The sequence below is a fragment of the Gorilla gorilla genome, chromosome 10, assembly GCF_029281585.2.
Source record: "Gorilla gorilla gorilla isolate KB3781 chromosome 10, NHGRI_mGorGor1-v2.1_pri, whole genome shotgun sequence".
NCBI lineage: Eukaryota > Metazoa > Chordata > Mammalia > Primates > Hominidae > Gorilla > Gorilla gorilla.
The window spans coordinates 119268764-119289201 of NC_073234.2; the positions used below are offsets into that span (position 1 = coordinate 119268764).

Consider the following 20438-nt stretch of genomic DNA (forward strand, 5'->3'; position numbering starts at 1 on the left):
TTCAAACTCAACAGGCCCCAAATTAGCTCACTGTGGCTCCCACCCCACCCTACCAAACTATGCTCCCTCTCTTGCAATGCCAACAGCATCATGAACCCAGGTGCACTGACCTATGATATAGTCATAAACTGGGAAATGCTTTTGGCTTTCTCTCACCTCCCACATCCAATCAAGCACCGAGCCTGTTGGATTTACCTACTAAGTCTCAAATCTGACACTCTCTCTCTATTTCTACCATCCCCTCTTAGTTTACCAATTCCATCCCCCATTTGGTCACAAGATTGTTTTATCTTAAACACAAACTTACTCATGCCCCTTAGTGCTGGAAATCCTACAGCAGCTTCCCTGTCAAGCCCTTGAGCCTGGTAAACCTTGCTGATTCCTCCAGCATCATTCCCCAACTCTCCCCATTCCAGAGTTTCAAACCACCCAAGTTCTCCCTTCCTTGACATTGTTCATGCTGATTCTCCTTACCTAAAATGCTCCTCGTGAACTTCTTCACCAGGCACCTGTCAGAACTCACAGCCCAAGCCACTGTCTCTGGAAAGCCTTCCTTCTTGCCTCGTTTCTGTGCATCCCTGTGCCCTCTCCAATGTCCGTCACAGTACATAACACATTGGATTGCACTTCTCTTCATGTGCTTGTCACCCCAACAAGACCACAAACTCCTAGAGTTCACAAACAGCAGGAAGGGCTTGGGACTGGGGTCAGAGAAATGGATGCCAAGTCTTAGATCTACTTACTAGCTGTGCCTGGTCTTTGTGAGCCTCGATGATTATAATATCTAATCCATAGAATTCTCTGATCAAATGTACTGGGGCAGGTCATGTGATGTATCTGCTATTCCCTCAGCTTTAAAATTAGTTCAGTGACCTCTAGAGCACTTTCCAGGTTTAAAAGTTTTCTAAGTTTATGAGGCCTACTTGACATTTTTTTTGCACCCAATAGGGTTTACAAATATATAAACTATTAAAAATGATTAAGCCTACACAAATAAAAAGTAAGCTCTGTTAACACACATAAACTGGTTTTCTGGATTAACCAGGATTCTCCATTTCTTCTATAAAACATACTCCCCAATGTCCAGGTAACACTAAATGCCTGCAGCTAGCAGGCTTATCTCTACTTTGCTGGCATACTTCTATTCCCAACAGTTGGGTTCTGCTATACCCCAGAGTCAACTGAGTATGTCAATCTAATTAGGTAATTTAATTGACTGCAATACAGACTAATAAGATATGAGTATAAGATAAAAAGGAGTTGTTTTCTCTGAAAAACAGACTGAATTCTTGGGAAAGGCTCAATACCCTGAGCTGCTAAGAAAAATAAGTCCAAATTTTGAGTGGACAAGATAACTGCAAAAGATTGAGGGGGAAAAAGGCGACAACTTAGAAGGATACTGCACACAGACTGCATCACAATTGTCACCCTTCAGAAACCAAAACTAGAAATGGAGGGTGATGCATTTTGAGAAGATGACATCTAATTCCAATCAGAGGACCCATTAAAGAGAGAGAAAGAGAGAGAGAGATATTTTAATTACACATTTAAAAGTCTGGAGAAAGAATGGATTTATATTTAAGTTAAAATGTAAGGTTTGTCTGTATCATTTATCTGACTTGGATTAAGAGACCAACAGCTACAGTTGAAGAGGGTTCTGGCTGAGCTGGGAATTTTAAAATGAAATAAAGAGAAGGGACTGAGAGGGAATTTAAAAATGAAACAAAGAGAAGGGACTGACTCTCAGAGGGGCTAAGAGTCACCCACTAGACACTAGAGCCTTTGTTTAATTTCTTCCTTCTAAATTTGACTAAGACGGTTGGCATTTCTTTTAAACAGAATCCCAGGGAGAGAGAAGTAACATAATGTTCATCTACCACACTTCACCCAAAACAAACAGTTCAGTACAGAACACTCAGCTTGATATAATGGAACATGAAAAAGCCACATTTCTGTTCTTTTCTCCCACTTATGTGGTGTCTCAATAGCCAAATGTAAAACACTCATCAAAGGAGAGCAATGAGATTGCTCTGTGTCAGAGGTAGCTTGGAACATTAATCACAAAAACCTTCATTTTATAGTTAGGGTTCCCACTAAAATCTCTAGAATTAACAGTCTTATTAGGTTAACATTTGTACTTGAAACTGGATTTGTCACCCTCTCACAAATCTGTCGTCTTAATATGTGCTTACTATAATCTCATATAAAAATGTGATTTTATAATTAAAATCTTAATTATCAAAAATTGCTGGAAGCCCACTATTTTCATACCCCTTGGAAGATTACACTGTATTATACATGTTGCTCAAATGTAATAATGCAGCCTGGTCACATAGCGAGACCTCATTTCTACAAAAAATGTTTTAAAAATAGGCATAGTGGCGCATGCCTATGGTCCTAGCTACTTGGGAGGCTGAGACCAGAGAATTACTTGAGCTTAGAAGTTTGAGATGACAGTGAGCTATGATCACGCCACTGCACTACAGAGCCTATGTGACAGAGACTGTCTCAAAAAAAAAAAAAGTAAAATAATAAAAGATCAAGAAAGGTGTCATGACATTCAAGCTACCAATTTTCATTAACCTGAACTCTAAAATGAAATCTGAAAAGTCATCTAAAGATCATTGTTTTCCATAGATAAAAGTACAATTGGGTTGTTTCTTTCAATACTGTTAGCCTGGAGCAGAGCCATCATTTCTGTTGGATAACCCAAGACAAATTACCCAGAAAGAACCTGCTTATCCACTTCTCAGCCTACCTACAGTGACAGAGCCCCATCTACGTACAGCTAGCACTGTTTCTGATGTTTCGAAGATGCAAAGAATACATAATAAGGCCCCTGCCCTCAGGAGTTCACAGTCTGTTTGAGAGGTTAAAATATGCATCTCAGAAAGGAAGAGAAAATGAGTGTCACAAACATGTCCTTTGTGCTCTTTCATGGATTCTGGATTCACAAAATGATCTTAGAATATAATATTAGAAAGCTCTTGTGAAGATTACGCTAGAGGAAAGGCTCTGGGTTCCTCACAATTACCTACTTTGCAAAAATCCTGTACTGGTTTCAGTTGCTCTTATGGTAACACCCCAGATCTTTGACTGGGCCTCAGAGGCCTGTGACCCAGCCCTCCCAACACCTCTCCAATATCCTCCTTGTGCACCTCCTTCCCCACATTGCTCTCTGCACTCCGGGCCCTTAAAACTCCTCCCAGCCTCGAAAATTCTGTTCCTACTGCCTGGATGACTCTTCTCCTCCCTCTCTCCCACTACTAGTGAGCCACCTCTCATCCTGCAGATCCAATTTCAGCATCACTTCCTGAGATGCATCCCCAACCCACGCCCCTCCATCTGACAGATCAAGGTCACCTGTTAGTACTTGTATTTTCCCATGATAGCACTTTCCCCAACTGTAGTTAAGCCATTGTGTATTTAGTTGTCTAACTGCTGTCTCCATGGTAACACTTTCCACAATTGCAGTTAAATTGTGTATTTAAGTTGCCTGACAGCCTTCTCCCCCAATGTGAGCTCAGGGAAGGCAGTGTTGGTCTCTATGGGTCTGGTTCATTGTTATACTCCCAGAAACTAACATAGAGATTGTCACTTAATAGGTGCAGTAAATATTATAATTAATAAATGAATGACAAGCATATAAGTAATTAACATTCAAATGCCCTTAATAATCAATACTTGCACTTCTAAAGTGGGAGGGTAAATCTGAATTAGCTAAGGCATTTCCTCTATCCTACATTCATTCACTTGGCAAGTGTTTATGAGTACCTGCTAAGTGCCACCCACTGTTCTAAGAGCATGGTATACAATGGTGGAGAAGACAGATCATGTCTCTTCTTTATAGCAAGAGAGATGAAAAAAAAACCCCTAGTGAACAGATAAATATATAATTTCAAGTAGTAAAGTACAAGTTGAGTATCCCTTATCCAAAATGCTTGGTACCAGAAGGGTTTCAGATTTCTGATTTTTTTAGATTTTGTAATATCTGCATCACGCTTACCAGTTGAGCATCCCTAATCCCAGAACTCCAAAATCTGAAATGCTTCAATGAGCATTTCCTTTTTGCATCATGTCAGCACTCAAAAAGTTTTAGATTTTGGACTTTTGGATTAAGTATGCTCAACCTGTGCTATTTACTTTAGTACCTTAGAGGGTGACAAGGGTGAGGGTTAAATTCCATAAGATGGACAGGGAACTCTTCACTGCACATTTGTGGACAGACTTTAGACAGCCTTGATGAACTATAGACAATTTTCAAGAGTTTCCAAAACAATTTCCTAAATAGAACAAGCCCATTAAAGGATCACTGGCCCCCAAGCCTTCCTCAGTCTTAAGTCGCCACTTCCCTACAGGAGAGAATTTCCTTCAAATCAGCACACTGACTCAACTCTCCCACCACTGCCTGTTCTTGTTGTTTATCTCCCACTCCACACACCTCCTCTGTCCTGATGCTTCCTCATAGCCCCTCTTGACAGCTCTCAATTGATCCCCTTCACATCTTATGATGTGGGGCCAGGGACAGACTTGGGCCAGAGGCATTGTGACTTGCTGCAGGTCACACAGCTGATTACGGCCAAGATAAAACCAAAACTCAGTTCAATCCCCTCCAGCCAGGCTATGCTTTAAATCTTTAATGTGCTATATTTTTTATTATAGGTTTATATTGCCACCTAACAACAAAAAAAAAAGTTGCTTGAAGTTGAAGACAGAAGTTATCTTTTTTGTTTTTGTATCCTGCAGAGCAGTTAGTACAATCCTTTGAGCATGGGCAACCTAGTGTCTATCTATTTGTCTCTTTATCTGCTACTGCATCCAGAAGAGACCAAGACAGATTTTTACCAAATTTAGAAGGTATGTTTGGGATGAATTAAAATACAAGCCACATGGCATTCATAAAAGTCACATTGGATAATCTAGGGGACCACTTCAAAGTGATGGGTATCTCCCCTGCAGGGCACCCAAGGATCTGCCCCACAATGGAGACAAGCTACAGACAAAGGAAGCAAATATTAATAGTAGTTTCGCATATGAGCCACAATCCAAAGTCACAAAAGCAGATGCAAGCAATCATTTCAGTTGCTTCATGTGGGTGGCTTCATGCTATGAACATCAAGTGGGTGGTTGGGGGTCAGGGGTATGGATTGTTTTTCTTTTCTTTTTTTTTGAAACAGGATCTCACTCTGTCACTCAGGCTAGAGTGCAATGGCAGGATCTTGGCTCACTGCAGCCTTGACCTCCCTAGCTCAAGTTATCCTCCCATCTTAGCCTCCCGAGTATCTAGGACTACAGGTGCGAGCCACCATGCCCAGCTAATGTTTTGTATTTGTTGTAGGGATGGGGATTTGCCATGTTGCTCAGAGGCTGGTCTCAACTCCTGGGCTCAAGCAGTTCTCCCACCTAGGCCTCCCAAAGTGCTGGGATTACAGGCGCGAGCCAGCACACCCAGCTGAATTGTTTTTCTTTATAGGGTAAATTATTCTCCCAAACCACCCCAGATCAACAATCTAGCCGGATAAGATAATACCACCATATCATTCTGATATGCATTACAAGGTATAAAGTACTTAAAGACTTGCTGAATAAATGCAGTGTAATTATATGTATACCATAGTATGCATAATTATACATGTATATTATATCATACATAGTAAAATGTAATCCAACTCCCATGAAAAATACATAGCTCTTGACCTCAAAGTGAACTGCTTTGAGGACTAATGTTTGGTAACACTTTTTACTGCAGCGGGCCTAAGACATCTTTAAAACTGATTAATGGTGAGGAGTCCCAACAATTTGCGGCTCTGGCTTACTTCTTATTTTATGGAGTCCACTCAGGCACATTTTCATTTAGATAGAAAATTTCCATTAAAGGTAGGAAAACTAAAAATACCTGTTACATGTTGAAGGACAGCTGGTTCAGAGGTCTCCATAAACAGACTACTTTCCCTCCCTCCACTCTTGCCTTTGTGTACCGAAGATATTGATTTGCTCTCACCATTCACCAATTGAAACCACAGCACACAAATCTCACATTAGCAGTTGGATTAACCATCTACAATGTTCCTGTGGGCCAGAAGTGGGCCTTATATTAAAGGAATCAACTTCAATCAACAGCAGGACATAACGGCAAGAAATAGCAGCAAGAGATGACTCCTCACATAAAAATGCTTGGTCTAACCACCGTGAGTATTGACTGCAAAACTGAAATGTAGACTTATTTAAGAAGTCACAAAAAAAAAACAACACTGCAATTGCTACTATTACAGATGCCTTCATATCTGAAAGTAAATGAATATATTATCCTCCCATCACAGACCAGACACGAAAACTGTTACATAACAGAATATTATATGAAACGATCAGATTAAATATACTAGTTCTTTGTCCATAAACTTTCTCTAAATTTGTATCTGTATTTTCTGTTTGTAAAACTGCTTCAGCGTAGAAATATTTAGTGAAAAAAAAATGCACATACACATTCCCAAATCTACACATTGAAAATATTCTTTCCTACAGGTATCAGGCATTTAAAGCTTTTTTCCTCCTCAGCAAGTGACTACCCTGAAAGCAATCATGTTTTCTTGTAAAATAGATGATAAGCACACAAGTTGGGAAAAGTACCTGGTTTAGGTCAGGGTTTCTCAACCTCAGCACTACTGACATTTGAGGGTGGATAATTTTTTGTTGTGAGGGGCTTTCCTGGGCATTGTAAAATGTTCAGCCACATCCCAGGCCTCCACCCACTAAATAACAGTAGCACTCCCATCTCCTAACCTTCCCCCCAGCTCCAGTCATGACAATCAGGAATTTCTCCAGACTTTCATCCTGGGGGTGCAAAATCACCCCTGTTGAAAATTACTTGTTTTGGTTGAAGAACAGATAATGCCCTGTGGCAATGAGACGACAGGACCCCTGATAGTGTTTTGTTTTGTTTTGTTTTGTTTTGTTTTGTTTTGTTTTGTTTTGTTTGAGATGGAGTCTCACTCTGTTGCCCAGGATGGAGTGCAGTGGTGCAATCTCGCCTCACCACAACCTCCACCTCCTGGTTCAAGCAATTCTCCTGCCTCAGCCTCCTGAGTAGCTGGGACTACAGCCGTGTGCCACCATGCCTGGCTAATTTTTGTATTTTTAGTAGAAACAGGGTTTCACCATGTTGGCCAGGCTGGTCTCAAACTCCTGGCCTCAAGTGACCTTGCCTCGGCCTCCCAAAGTGCTGGGATTATAGGCATGAGCCACTGCACACAGCCGAGACTTATGTCTTACAGCTAAAATCAAGGGTGGGCCCTTGTGAAAAGCCATCTCGTTATTTCTGGTCACATGTTACTTTAGCATCACAGATGAAAAGGTATGGAAAGCTATTCATATACAGTAGAAACAATGTCTTAGGACAGAAGTGGAAGAAAGGTGGGAACCTACACTGACGGGGGAGGAGTGTGGTCAAGCAAGGAGCTCAGCCTACAAAAGAATGAAAAATGGGATGGAAACAATTTTAAAAGATACCTTTCCTACTAGGAGAACATAAGTAGGTAGCAAAAATAGTTTAAAGTTTGTGAAACAGGAGTTGCTTAGTTCAAAAATGGAGACTTTTTAAAAATAAGCGAAGTATGAGGTGAATCAAAGGGAAAAGTCACCTGCATATAACAAATAGATGGGCGTGATTACCTAATTTACACAACGTATCGCTGAGGCTGATGCTCAGTTGCTTCCTGAGGAGTGAGGACTTGGCCAGAGTTTCTGCATTTTCCTTTATTTTCATCACTTGTTTATAATATTTAAGTACTTGCTTCCTTTGGGATCTAGAAAAGAGAAATTTAATTAAAGTTTGCATCAAAGAAGGCTGGCATGCATTCGTTCATTCATTCAACAAACATTTACTGAATGCTGGTGCTAGGGCTGGGGAGCAAAGATGAGTATGACTAACCCTTGCCCTCTGAGAATTTCTGTGAGGTAGGAGGGGAGACTGGAGAGCAAAGCAGGAGTCCACCCACAAAGGACCTTGAGTGCAAACCTAAGGATTTTGACTTTAACAGTGAAGAGTTTTCATTAAGAGCCTGATATGATAAAATGTACATTTTAGAATCTGCCTGGGCAGAAGTGTGGAGGACACACTGAAACAGGTGAGGCCACAGACAGGAAGACCAGTTAGGCCGGAGGAAGAAGATCGATGAAGGTCTGAGCTGACACAGTGGCCACAGGTGCGAAGGGAGATTTACTAGGGCGTGGTGTTGCACTGGATGTGGTGGTGCTGATGCTGGGGGTGCTGGGGGGCTGCTATGTGTGCAGAGAGTGATGTGGTTAAGAGCTCAAGCTCTAAAGTCAGGCAGATGTGGCAGTGGGCCACAGTGGTCAGGCTCAGGGGCTCTTCAATCAGACTTCCCAGGTGCCAACCCTAGCCCCGCCACCTAAGAGCTGGGGAACAAGCATCTCAGCCTCCTAAGCCTCAACTTTCTCATGTTCAAAATGGGGATAATAGGCCGGGCGCAGTACTTCATGCCTGTAATCCCAACACTTTGGAAGGCCGAGGCGGGAAGATCACTTGAAGCCAGGAGTTCAAGGCTGCAGTGAGCTAGGATCACACCACCACACTCCCACCTGGATGAGAGAGCAAGACCCTGTCTCAAAAAGAAAAAAAAAAAAAAAAAAACAGATAACAGAGTTGTTATGGGGATTAAATGAGAAAATCAGTATAATGTGTCAGCACAGTGACTGATGATAAACATTGCTAAGATGTATTGTTAAGATGATGCCATGGTGTCTGCACCAAGTGAGGTGGGAGAAGGAGAATTCCGTCATGGGGTGAGGGTGTATGTGTCCAGTCTTGAGCACATTGACTCTGGAGTGCCAGTGGAATACTCAAGTGAGGATGTCCAGTAAACAGATGGAAGCATATGGCTGCTGCTGCTAACAGAGGCCTGAGAAGATGGAGACAAAGAGCGCTCACCTTACGGAACAGCAGCTGAAGGCCTGGGTCCTGGTGCGGCTGATGTGCTCCATCTGAGACTAGCATAGAGCCCAGGAACCAAACTCAAGAGGATGCTGATGTTTGGGCAAGAGGCAGGGAGAGAAAAGGAACCCACAAAAGAAGCTGAGCCGGCTTGATCACTTAGGAGAGTACAGTTTCAACTCTGTCAAATGCTTGCGAGGAGAGGGCCAACAAGGTCAAAAGTGCCGAGGACACTTTGAGGTTGTTTCTGATGACTTTCATAAGAGGAGACAAAACGGAGCTGGGTAAGGGAAGAAGTTCCTGGGCTCTATGCTCGTCTCAGATTGGGCGCATTAGCCCCACCAGGGCCCAGGGCTTCAGCTGCCATTCCATAAGGTGACTGTGCCAAGGATGCTGACCGAAGGATAACTACAGATGGATGGGCAAATGGTTGGGGGAAAGTAGATGACAATCATTTCACTAAGAATCTGTCACTGTTCCTCTTAAAACATTTTGTTCACTCTTCTCTGATCTGCTTTCTTAACTTTAATTTTTTAATTTGACCTCATTTGTCCAACCCTACCCAGACCCCTTCTACAAGGCCCTCAGGATCCCATGGATCACTTCTGTGGTGCATGAGTGCTGTCTCGAGGGCCCCTGGCCACCAGGGCAAAGGGTCTACACGTGCTTGAGAGGTGAGTCAAGTTACACAACAAAATGTCTCCTGGTTTGAACCAAAGTGAAAGACACAGTCACCTAAGGATAACCTTCAGCAAGGAGATGGCTGGCTACTCCGTTGTTTCGAAGGTTGGCTGTTGACAGTGAGGCCTGGAGGAAGCCATCCATGTATGGTCATCAAGCCTGGCCCGGCAGTACTCAGTGTCTTGTGATTTGGGGTGGGGCAGCCAGGCAGGACAGATGACTCAGTCAGTATGCTACGTGTTTAGATTTTTCTTTTACGAGGCAACGGTTCTACAGTCAAGCTTTTTGCTTCTGTAAAGAAAGTCCTGTTCTCTGCTCACAGTGCTGGTCTTAACATGAGTAAGAGGAGGCGTATGCGGTATCAAGTGCCTCAAAAAACACCTGCTGGGGAGCAAAATAATAAAATATGAATGACTCAATTTATCAAACTCTTTTAGTGTGTGCCAGGTTTTCTGCTAAGCTCTTTACATATAGGATCTCTTAATCCTCACAAAGATCCTGCCAGGAAGACACTGTTACTTCCTTCATTTTACCAAGGAGAAAATGAATGAGATACCAAGATGTTAAGTGCTTGACCTTAACAGTAACTTCTCACTGTTACTAAGTGGCAGAAATAAAAGGTGAACTCAGGCAATCAGACTCCACAGCCCACCATCTCACCACTACTATATAGCACCCACTGTTGTACCCTTAGGTCCTCCCTTAATTGGGCTACTCTTTAAAAGGTAGTTACCCTTTAAATGCCTTTTAGAAAGGGTTAATACTGATTTGCACTCAAGTGTTAAGAGATGACCAATATCCTAGTCTTCCTGGAAGCAAAAGCAGCAAGAGGTCACCTGTCTGGTTGGAGGAAAATGACTTGGAGGAACGTGGGAAATGGAAATGGAAAAGCAAGCCAGGGAACAGGGAACCCTCACCTTATGGAATAGCAGCTGAAGCCCTGGGCCCTGGTGGGGCTGATGTGCTCCGTCTGAGACAAATATAGAGCCCAGGAAATGAACTCAGGGACAGTAGGAAAGAGGGGCTACCAAAACAAAACTTCCCAACTTCATAATATAGCCTAGAGCATCCCTAACCATCCACACAGCTAAATCGGCTATGGAAGCAAGTGTGTGCATGGCTGTCTGTGGGTTCACAAAGAACCTTCTCTCATAGCAAACTGCCAAGAGAAGTAGCGGTCAGCCCTGGCAGATGCTCACACTCAGTTGGTCTGGAGGGTGGCACCTACAAGTGTGTTTTAAACTGAGATGTCTTGTGTGAGGCACTGAGGGGAGCCCTGCATATCACAGGAGAATAAGAGGACTCCCTGAGCAAGGAGAGGTGGCTGGTGAACATGACCTGAGGCATTGGAGGCTCTGGCCTAGGTCTTGCAGAAGAGAGAGCAGGATGGTGTGGTACCACAGACAATGGCCATGGCTGAGGGCTGCATAGAGACCCAGAAGTAGGAGCATCTTCCTCACAAGGCCTATGAGTGGCACTGGGAACCACTCACAACCACATTGTACTCCTATGTCCTTTCTCTACTGCCAGAACCTCCTCACCACTTGTGAGCCAAGAGCTCCTTTTACTATTTTTTTTTTTTTTGAAACGGGAGTCTTGCTCTGTCGCCCAGGCTGGAGTGCAGTGGCACGATCTCAGCTCACTGCAACTCCACCTCCCAGGTACAAGTAATTCTCCTGCTCAGCCTCCCAAGTAGCTGCGACCACAGGCACACGCCACCATGCCCAGCTAATTTTTGTATTTTTAGTAGAGATGGGATTTCACCATGTTGGCCAGGCTGGTCTCAAACTCCTGACCACAAGTGATCTGCCTGCATCAGCCTCACAAAGTGCTGGGATTAACAGGTGTGAGCCACCATGCCCAGCCCAAGAGCTCCTTTTGAATACATTATGGTGGGGTGAATCCCCAGGCTTCTGAGCAGGGCTGGAGCCAAAGAAGTATTACAAGAGTTACCCCTGATGAGTAACCCCAGACCTCCCTGCCACTGGTAGGGGCACTTTTGGCGGGGAGACAGGAAGACACACTTCTTGAAACATTTCATAAAAACTTACTTTTTACTATCTCTCTGGGGAAAAAATAGCAAATCCGCTAAAAATTTCATAACTTCTCCAACCAGCATGTTTTTCTTGCCAAACAAGCTTTTCCTGATATTTAAGCACTCTCGAAGTTTCATTTTTGCAAGAGAGGTATTTCCAGCAACGAACCTGAAAATAAAAACACACGTGCATTTTTTACTGGGCATGTTGGTTACATTCATTGTGCAATCAAACATAATTCTCATAAACATATTGGATTTTATATAAAAAATCTGTCCTGGAAAATAGAAAAAAGAGCAATTTATAATAGCAGCAAGGCAAGAACTTCAAAGTGATTTATAAGAAATTTGCACATCTTTATAAAGAAACTAGAGAGCTGGGTGTGGTGGCTGCTGCCTGTAATCCCAGTTACTCAGGAGGCTGACGCAGGAGGATTGCTTGAGGCCAGGAGTTCAAGATCAGCCTGGGCAACATAGCAAGACCCCATCTCTAAAAATAAATAAATAAATAAATAAGCCAGGCATGGCAGTGCATACCTGTAGTCCCAGCTACTTGGGAGGCTAAGGCAAGAGGATCGCTTGAGCCCTGTTCAGTGAGCTATGATTGCACCACTGCACACAAGTCTGGGTGACAGAGCAAGATCCCTGACTCTTAAAAAAAAATTTAAAAACTAGAACACTACTTTCACCCTCAGCACTACTGACATTTAGGCTGGATAAATCTTTGTTGTGGGGGGGCTGTCCTGTGCATTGTGTGATGTTTAGCAGCATCCCTGGCCCCTACGTACTAGATGCCAATAATAATCCCCCAAGACATGACAACAAAAATGTCTGCAGGCATTGCCAAAAGTCCCCTAGGTGGGAAAGGGCCCAAAATTGCCCCTGGCTGAGAACCACTAAGCTAGAGAATAAAAACGTTAACCATCAGCATTTCTTAACTAAATCAGTTAGGAAATGGATGAACAGGTATAGGTTAAATATCTTAATTGAAAGAATAAAAGCTAGTACAGAAAACAAAAAAAAATTTTTTAAACATGTTTACATTAGAACACCTTCGATGTATTTCATGGTAGCTTGATCACGGGGATTGTTATCCAGTAAGTTGGAAATTTCAGTTGCATATTCCAAAATGTGGTTTTCTTTTAAGTATTCTTCAGATGCTGACTTTGCCAGGTTGTTCAAAACTCTGACTGCAGGGAATAAATTGGCAAAGAATATAATGCTTAACGGTTTTCTTTTTTCCACAAAAGAATTAAGATGTCAATAGGCATGGCATTTAATATCATTTCATCACTGGCAATAGGCAGGTTTTTCTTAATAAATCCACTACTGACATATACTGCATGGAGGTTGGTTTTCACGTGACATGTTTGTGTATGCACAGCAGTTTAGAGCCAAGGAGCCAAGACAATAGATTGAAACCAAATTCTGAGTTTGTTTGCAAATGAACAGGTCAGAAATAGAGTGAAAATATGGATACAATGAAGCCAAGGTAACTGAGCCCTACAGAAGGCAGCCAGTACAGTCCTGCAATAAGACACAATAAAACTATACAGCCTTATAACAAGAAGCACACGAATGAGTCTCACAAACCCAATTAATAAATAATGAGTTGTACCTAGATATGCACTGCCTTGGGAATGCACTCTCTGCAAAGGCCCCGTAATTTTGTTCCTTTATTGAGAGTTAAATATTTTGACAATAATACAGACTCCTAAAGAGTAGAAAATGGTTTTTAAGCCACACTTTGTTATGGGAAGAGAAAAAAAAATAATTGTATGAGCTGAATTGAGTTCCCTCAAAATTTGTATGTTGAAGTCCTAACCCCTAGTATCTCAGAATGTGATAGTATTTGCAAATAAGGTCCTTAAAGAAGTAAGTTAAAATGAGGTCATTAGGGTAGGCCCTAATCCAATATGATGGGTATCCTTAGAAGAAAAGGAGATAAGGATGGACACACATACATACATATGCAGAGAAAAAACCATATGAGGACACAGGGAGAAGGCAGTCATCTGCAAGCCAAAGAGAGAGGTCTCAGGAGAAAAACAAAACAAAACAAAAAAGCCCTGCTGACACCTTGACCTTGGACTTCTGGCCTCCAGAACTTTGAGAAATGAGTTGCTATTGTTTATGCCACCCAGGCTGCAGTCCACTGATTGTTATGGAAGCTCTAGCAGACTCATAGAATAATGTTCCAAGATGGTGTTATTAGAGCATTGCTGGCAGCACAGAAGAGCAGATTTAACTCCTTGTGCTATGGAATTCAGGCTTCATTAAGAAGGATTAGCATTAAGCTATCAAGTAGCATCTCTTGCCATCATCAGTAGTGCCTAATTCATTGTCCAATGCCCACTGTAGGCTTCTCTGTCTTCCTCCACCCAAGGCCTCATGCCTTGCACTTGGACACCAGGGCAGGACAGTCATGTAACTGGTCTCTCTGTGTCCACTCTTACCCAACATGTAATCCATTCTCCATGCAGCAGCAAAAGTGTTCTCAAGACAGAAATCAGAGGTGTCATCCCCACCCTAAGTCCCCGCAATGGCTTCCTTTTGCACTTAGAATAAAATCTAAATGCCTGCCTGAGGCCCGAAGCCCAAGACCCTGCACAATCGGGGTCCAGCTGCCTCCTGCTCTTTGCTCACTGAGGCTTCCTTCCACTTCTAGGACAGGCCCAGCCCTCCCCCATCTCATGCTCTTCCCTCTACCAGGACTGCCCCCTCTCTCACCACATGTGGCTCCAATAGTCCACTGGGTCTCAGCTTCACTGTCTCCTCCCCAAAGAGGCATCTTGATCTGCCTTTCACAAATATTCCCCCCACCAACACACACACACACCAATGCTCTAGCTCTATTTCTTGTTTGCATTTATGACAGCTTGCAATCATTTCATGGGTTGGCTCACTTCTATTTTCTGTGGCACCTCCTTTAGAGGGTAGAGTTGGTGCTCCTGCCTAGACCACTTTTCTGGACTCAGCATAGCACCTGGTGCATGCAGGCACTCGGTAAACAGCTCTTAAGTGCGTGAATGCTGGTCAGGGTGGAATCCTCACTCCCACCTCTTCATCTGCTTGCTCAAGCCATAAGCCCACACCTAACCCTTGTCAGGGGACCAGAACTACAGCATGCTCCTATCAAAGCTGCCACAAATGACTTCCTGGCATCCCATTTCACCAGATCCCCGCTCCCCTACCCCTGCTGATTTGGTCTCCTTGGAAAATTAACACATATATATACCAAGCCACGGTGGCCTGACCCCTTGAAACTCTGCATTTTGGACTCTTCAGCTGCCTCTGGAGGGCCAGGCCCAGCTCCCACATAAGTGGCCCTGATTGCCACCAGGGTCCCAGCATACCTGTGACCAGGCTTGCCTGCATTAGGACAACAACGTGGAAGCTAGACTCTATATACCAAGGATTAGAGCTTCATAAATGCCTAGAAGAAATTGTGTACAACAAGGAGTTGCCCAGACATGCTCTGGGGTCAGACAGCCTAGCTTGGACTCTCAGCTTCAGATTGATAGCTTCAGGAGCTGATGTAGTTTAAGTTATTTAATCTCTCTGACATTCAGCTATACATGCTGTATGAGGTATGTTTGAGGATAAAAGAGATCATCAGCATAAAGCACACAGTAAGCACTCAATGAATGATAACTATCAATACCAAAGTGAACTTGCAGATGAGAAACTTAGAGAGGGTAAGTAGCTTGCCCAAGGCGACGTTTGATCTTCTAGCCATGGGACAGAATTGCCCGAGGCGACCTTTGATCTTCTAGCCATGGGGCAGATTTCAGAAACAGCTGCAATTCTCTACACTAGTCCTTACCCAACTACCTTTTGCCATGCTACGCTACTCTGTACTTCCTCCTATCAAGAGGTGGAAACAGCCTGGTGACTTGCTTTGGCCAAATGAATGCGGTGGAAAGAGGCATTGTACCAGTTCTGAGCCTAAGTCTAGGCTTCTGCTCTCCCTCTTGGAATCCTGTGAGCTGCCAAGTGAGGAGGACCAGGCTGTCCTCCTGGAGGATGAGGAACACGTGGTCCAGCCACCATTGTCATCCCAGCCAGACAACCACCAGACAACTAAGTAAGGTTGGACCAGCCAGCCCCATCAGCCCTGCCAGCTGACCTCAGATGCTTGCCCGGGCCAAGCCCAAATCTGTTGAGCCCATCCTGGACCAGTGGAATCCCCCAGCTGACCTACAGGCTCATGGCAAATATAAACATTGTTTTAAGCCACAGAGTTTTGGGATGGTTTTTTATGCAACAAAATCTAATTGATACAGCCATGTAAGTGTGACACACGTCTAGAGACCTCTAGTATGACTGTAAATGAGTGAGTCAAAATTTCTTAATACCTTAATCCACTAAACATTCTTTGTCTCTGCTATATCAGTGGTATCACAGTGGCCTCAGGCATCAAATACTGGAGAATAAAACATTGGCTGCCATTCATCACTTAGTACCTACTTATGTGCCAGGCACCATTCTCTGTGCTTTCCAGCTTTTAGTCTCACAACAATATGTAATGTGGATGCTATTTTTATCCCTACCTTATAAATATAAAAACTGTGACCCAGAAAGTTTAAGTAATGTCTCTAAAGGCACAGAGAGCTAATAAGTGAAGAAAAGGGGTTTAAACCCAGAAAAGCTGGTTTCAGAGTTGAACCATGATGCCCCCACCTTACTGCTTGAAGCTTCCTTCTCTGAAGCTCACCCTAACAGACAATGACATTCTAATAGGGTGGTCCATCAGAATCAGGAACACTTTATGTTCAATCCTCACATACCCACCAGCCCTCCAAAAACACCAAGTAGACTGGGCACTGTGGCTCACGCCTGTAATCCCAGCACTTTGGGAGGCTGAGGCAGGCAGATCACCTGAGGACAGGAGTTCGAAACCAGCCTGGCCAACATGGCGAAACCCCATCTATACTAAAAATACAAAAATTAGCCGGGCATAGTGGTGAGCGCCGGTAATCCCAGCAACTTGGGAGGCTGAGGCAGGAGAATCTCTTGAACCCAGAAGGCGGAGGTTGCAGTGAGCCAAGATCGCACCACTGTGCTCCAGCCTGGGTGACAGAGCGAGACTCTGTCTCAAAAACTAGACAAAACAAGACAAAACACCAAGTAAACAAAACATACACATCCATTTCCTTTTTCTCACAGGTGGGAATAGTCCAGGAGGAGATTGACTCTGTGACACATGAGAGGCTGTTCCCTCTGTATGTGCCCACCGTACCTTTCTGCTTCACCAAGTCCCGGCTGTCTTCTAAGTCACTGAGTGAAAGACGCAGCATGCTTGACCATGCTTTCTGGAAATACTGGAACCCTTCCTGAGTCATTCCAGTTTCAAGATACAGTTCTCCAATAGCATTCTGTACTTTGAGAAGCATGTCTGTCATGGACTGGCTCTGTACAAAATGAAAAGGGAACCACCCCTGAGAAAACACAGCATTAGGATACATACAGATACCAGATACCTACCCAACAAAGGCTTATTCATAATGACATTGAAAAAGACTGTATGCTTTACATCATTTCTTAGGAAATTCTAAATATATATATACGATAATGGTTATGGTGAAAGATGTATTGGGAGGCATTGCAAACCCAGTTAATGTTTGTATTTTTAGTAGAGACAGGGTTTCACTGTGGTTGGCCAGGCTGGTATCGAACTCCTGACCTCAAGTGATCTGCCCGCCTCAGCCTCCCAAAGTGCTGGAATTACAGGCCTGAGCCACTCTGTCGCCAGGCTGGAGTGCAGTGGAGCGATCTTGGCTCACTGCAACCTCCGCCTCCCAGGTTCAGGTTCAAGCGATTCTCCTTGCTTCAGCCTCCCAAGTAACTGGGACTACAGGTGCGCGCCACCATGCCCAGCTAATTTTTGTATTTTTAGTCGAGATGGGGTTTCACCATGTTGGCCAGGATGGTCTCAATCTCTTGACCTCATGATCCACCTGCCTTGGCCCCCCAAAATGCTGGGATTACAAGCGTGAGCCACTGTGCCTGGCCTCCCAACATCTTTATGAAACTTATAGCCAAGTCTTTGGCTAGTCTTTTATTAATTCATTTCAATCTACCAGTGTATTTCCATTTTTGCTTCATGAACATTTCTTTTTTTTTCCAAAGTGTCACCTATCAGTACTCATTCATTCTATAATGATTCCTATCTACTTATTGTTTGTTGTCATTTATGTGCAGTTCGGGCATGGGTTAAAATCATAGCTTCCTCATTGGCGAACAAAATGGATTCCTCTATGGCATTAAATTAATTTTACATGAACAAAGGTAAATAATGTCTGAAAATATCTAACACAAAAGGAATAAAGTTTGAAGAATTTAAAATATACTCTCAGTTTACCTGTACTAACATGTCCTCAACACTCAAGAACAACTCTTCTGTTTCATTGGTCTTGCCCATAAACTTCAAAAAACTCCCAATAAAGAACATTAATCGACATTTGTCAAGGACAGTAAGTTCAATAAGCCTGCATTGCAGCACTAGAATGGAAAGAAAAGTAAATAATCCCACAGCATGTTTGGAAAAGAACAAAGAGTACCCATTGCTTAATCTTAATATTGATATAGAAGTTAAATGCATTAGCCATAGTTCAGGTTCTCTCTCAAGGGTTCAGCACTTTGCTTGTATTAAGATTTACATATAATGCCAAACAGTTTATACTATGACATGAAAAATAACTAATAATCTTTGTATGTAAATGTTGAAAACTAGTCAAAAAAGAGTATTTATAGCTCAATCCATGCATTGCTCTAATTTGTATTTTGGGGTGATTTTCAGATAAGAAGAAAAAGATATTTAAATTTCTTACACCATTCTGCCCTCTGTTGCAACTATCTTGAACTGCTGGCTTTAACAGAAAGAAAATCCTAAAAGAACAAAATAAGGAGACATACAGTGTGTGTGTGTGTGTGTGTGTGTGTGTGTGTGTGTGTAGTTATACCTTATACACATATGAAAACAGAATTTTTTAACTTAAAGACTCAATTAAATACATGGTGCTGCAAAGCTTCATTTTTAGAATTTCCTTTTCCATATGTTCCAGTACCTAAATGTCTACATTTGTTCATTTGTTAAAATTATGGCATTTAATATGTTTGACATAAATATATTCTTTGCTCCTCATCTGTTCCTTTGCTCACGTTGAAGTCACCTCAGCCTTGACTGTTCTCCTGCTTTCTTTCTGCCTGTTTTTCCGCGGATCACATTCCACAACCCTCAGCTTTGTAGGGAGGCTGGAGCTATGGTGCTTCAAGTCAAAAAGCAAAAACTAAAACACAGACAAGGGAGACAGAATGCTGAGAGCCAGAGTCCAGGATGTTTGTGCAAAGTGGCCGTTCAAGCAATGGGGCCTGGGGTGGGAATGAGAACTTAGAGGAAGAAGCAAGAGACAGGGAGCCTCCGAGTCAGGAGGAGCTGCTTGGAGCAGGCAAACAAGGATGCCTAGACAAACAGTGCAGGGATGGGCTCCTGACCAGGGTGAGGCTTCTGCACATCCAGGAGGACTTTGCTTCCAGATTCCTGACAAGGGCTCAGGTTGAAATGGATGATGTCCATCACTGCATTTAATACTCAATTCAACAATCTCCTTTGCCTTAAGAAACCCTTATTCATAAACCCTTCCTCTTACCCTACCACATGCTCACATTCACTGACTTAGCATCAATGTAGAGTCTGAGAAGACAAACATAATTTTTCTCATTATAAAACTAATATATGTATATTACAGAAAACTTAGAAAATATAGAAAACTATAATTAAGAAATTTAAAAACCTATAATTGCATCAAAGGTAATCTTTAAGATGTTGCTATATGACTTCTAATCTTTTGTGTGTACCATATAACACAAACACACACACACATATACACCTTTTTAAAATTAAAATTGGGATCATCCTACACCTAATGTAGATGTGCTAGATACTGGATATATATCAAACATAATACAATCAATCATTTCTGCTCTCATGGAACTTAAAATCTATCAAAAACATAATGTGAACAATTTTCCATGTCCTTAAATATTCTTTGAGAGCATACATATTTAAGACCAGATTTTATTCCATTTACAGATTATCATTAGTCAATTTTTCACTATTATAAGATGCTACCTAATGAGAATTATTCACAGAAATGTTTGTAAACACCCGATTATTTCCTTAGAACAATTTTTAGAAACTGAAAATCACAGTAGATTCGTATTTTTAAGGCTTTGATACATATTGCCAAATTACTCCCCAGAAAGATTGTCCCAATATAAATTCTTACCTGTATCATGTAAAAGTACCTATTTTCTCACATCTTTACCAATATTATTATTGTTTATAAAAATCCTTGCAAAAAATAATTGCCAGTTTGGTACCTGAAAATATAGCATCCTACTGTTGTTGGGTTTTTGTTTGTTTGTTTGCTTGTTTTTTGGAGATGGAGTCTCACTCTGTTGCCCAGGCTGGAGTGCAGTGGCATGATCTCAGCTCATTGCAACCTCCGCCTCCCGGGTTCAAGCAATTCTCCTGCCTCAACCTCCTGAGTAGCTGGGACTATAGGTGCACACCGCCATGCCCAGCTAATTTTTTGTATTTTAGTAGAGATGGGGTTTCACCATGTTGCCCAGGCTGGTCTCGAACTCCTGAGCTCAGGGAATCCGCCCACCTGGGCCTCCCAAAGTGCTAGGATTACAGACGTGAGCCACTGCGCCTGGCCCCTACTGTTGTTTTAATTTGCATTTATTTGATTACTAGTGAAATAG

The 20438-nt window shown here is 42.7% G+C and overlaps 1 protein-coding gene across 1 annotated transcript in view; it reads right to left on the reverse strand.

The window, feature by feature from the left end:
* The window catches only part of LOC101127084 (putative tetratricopeptide repeat protein 41), a 68821-nt gene that overhangs the window by 5687 nt on the left and 42696 nt on the right, over window positions 1-20438 (reverse strand). Inside the window, 5 exon segments of the mRNA XM_055357869.2 lie at window positions 7669-7802; window positions 11683-11835; window positions 12709-12856; window positions 16909-17080; window positions 18031-18170. Of these exon segments, the coding sequence (XP_055213844.1) occupies window positions 7669-7802; window positions 11683-11835; window positions 12709-12856; window positions 16909-17080; window positions 18031-18170 (747 nt within the window).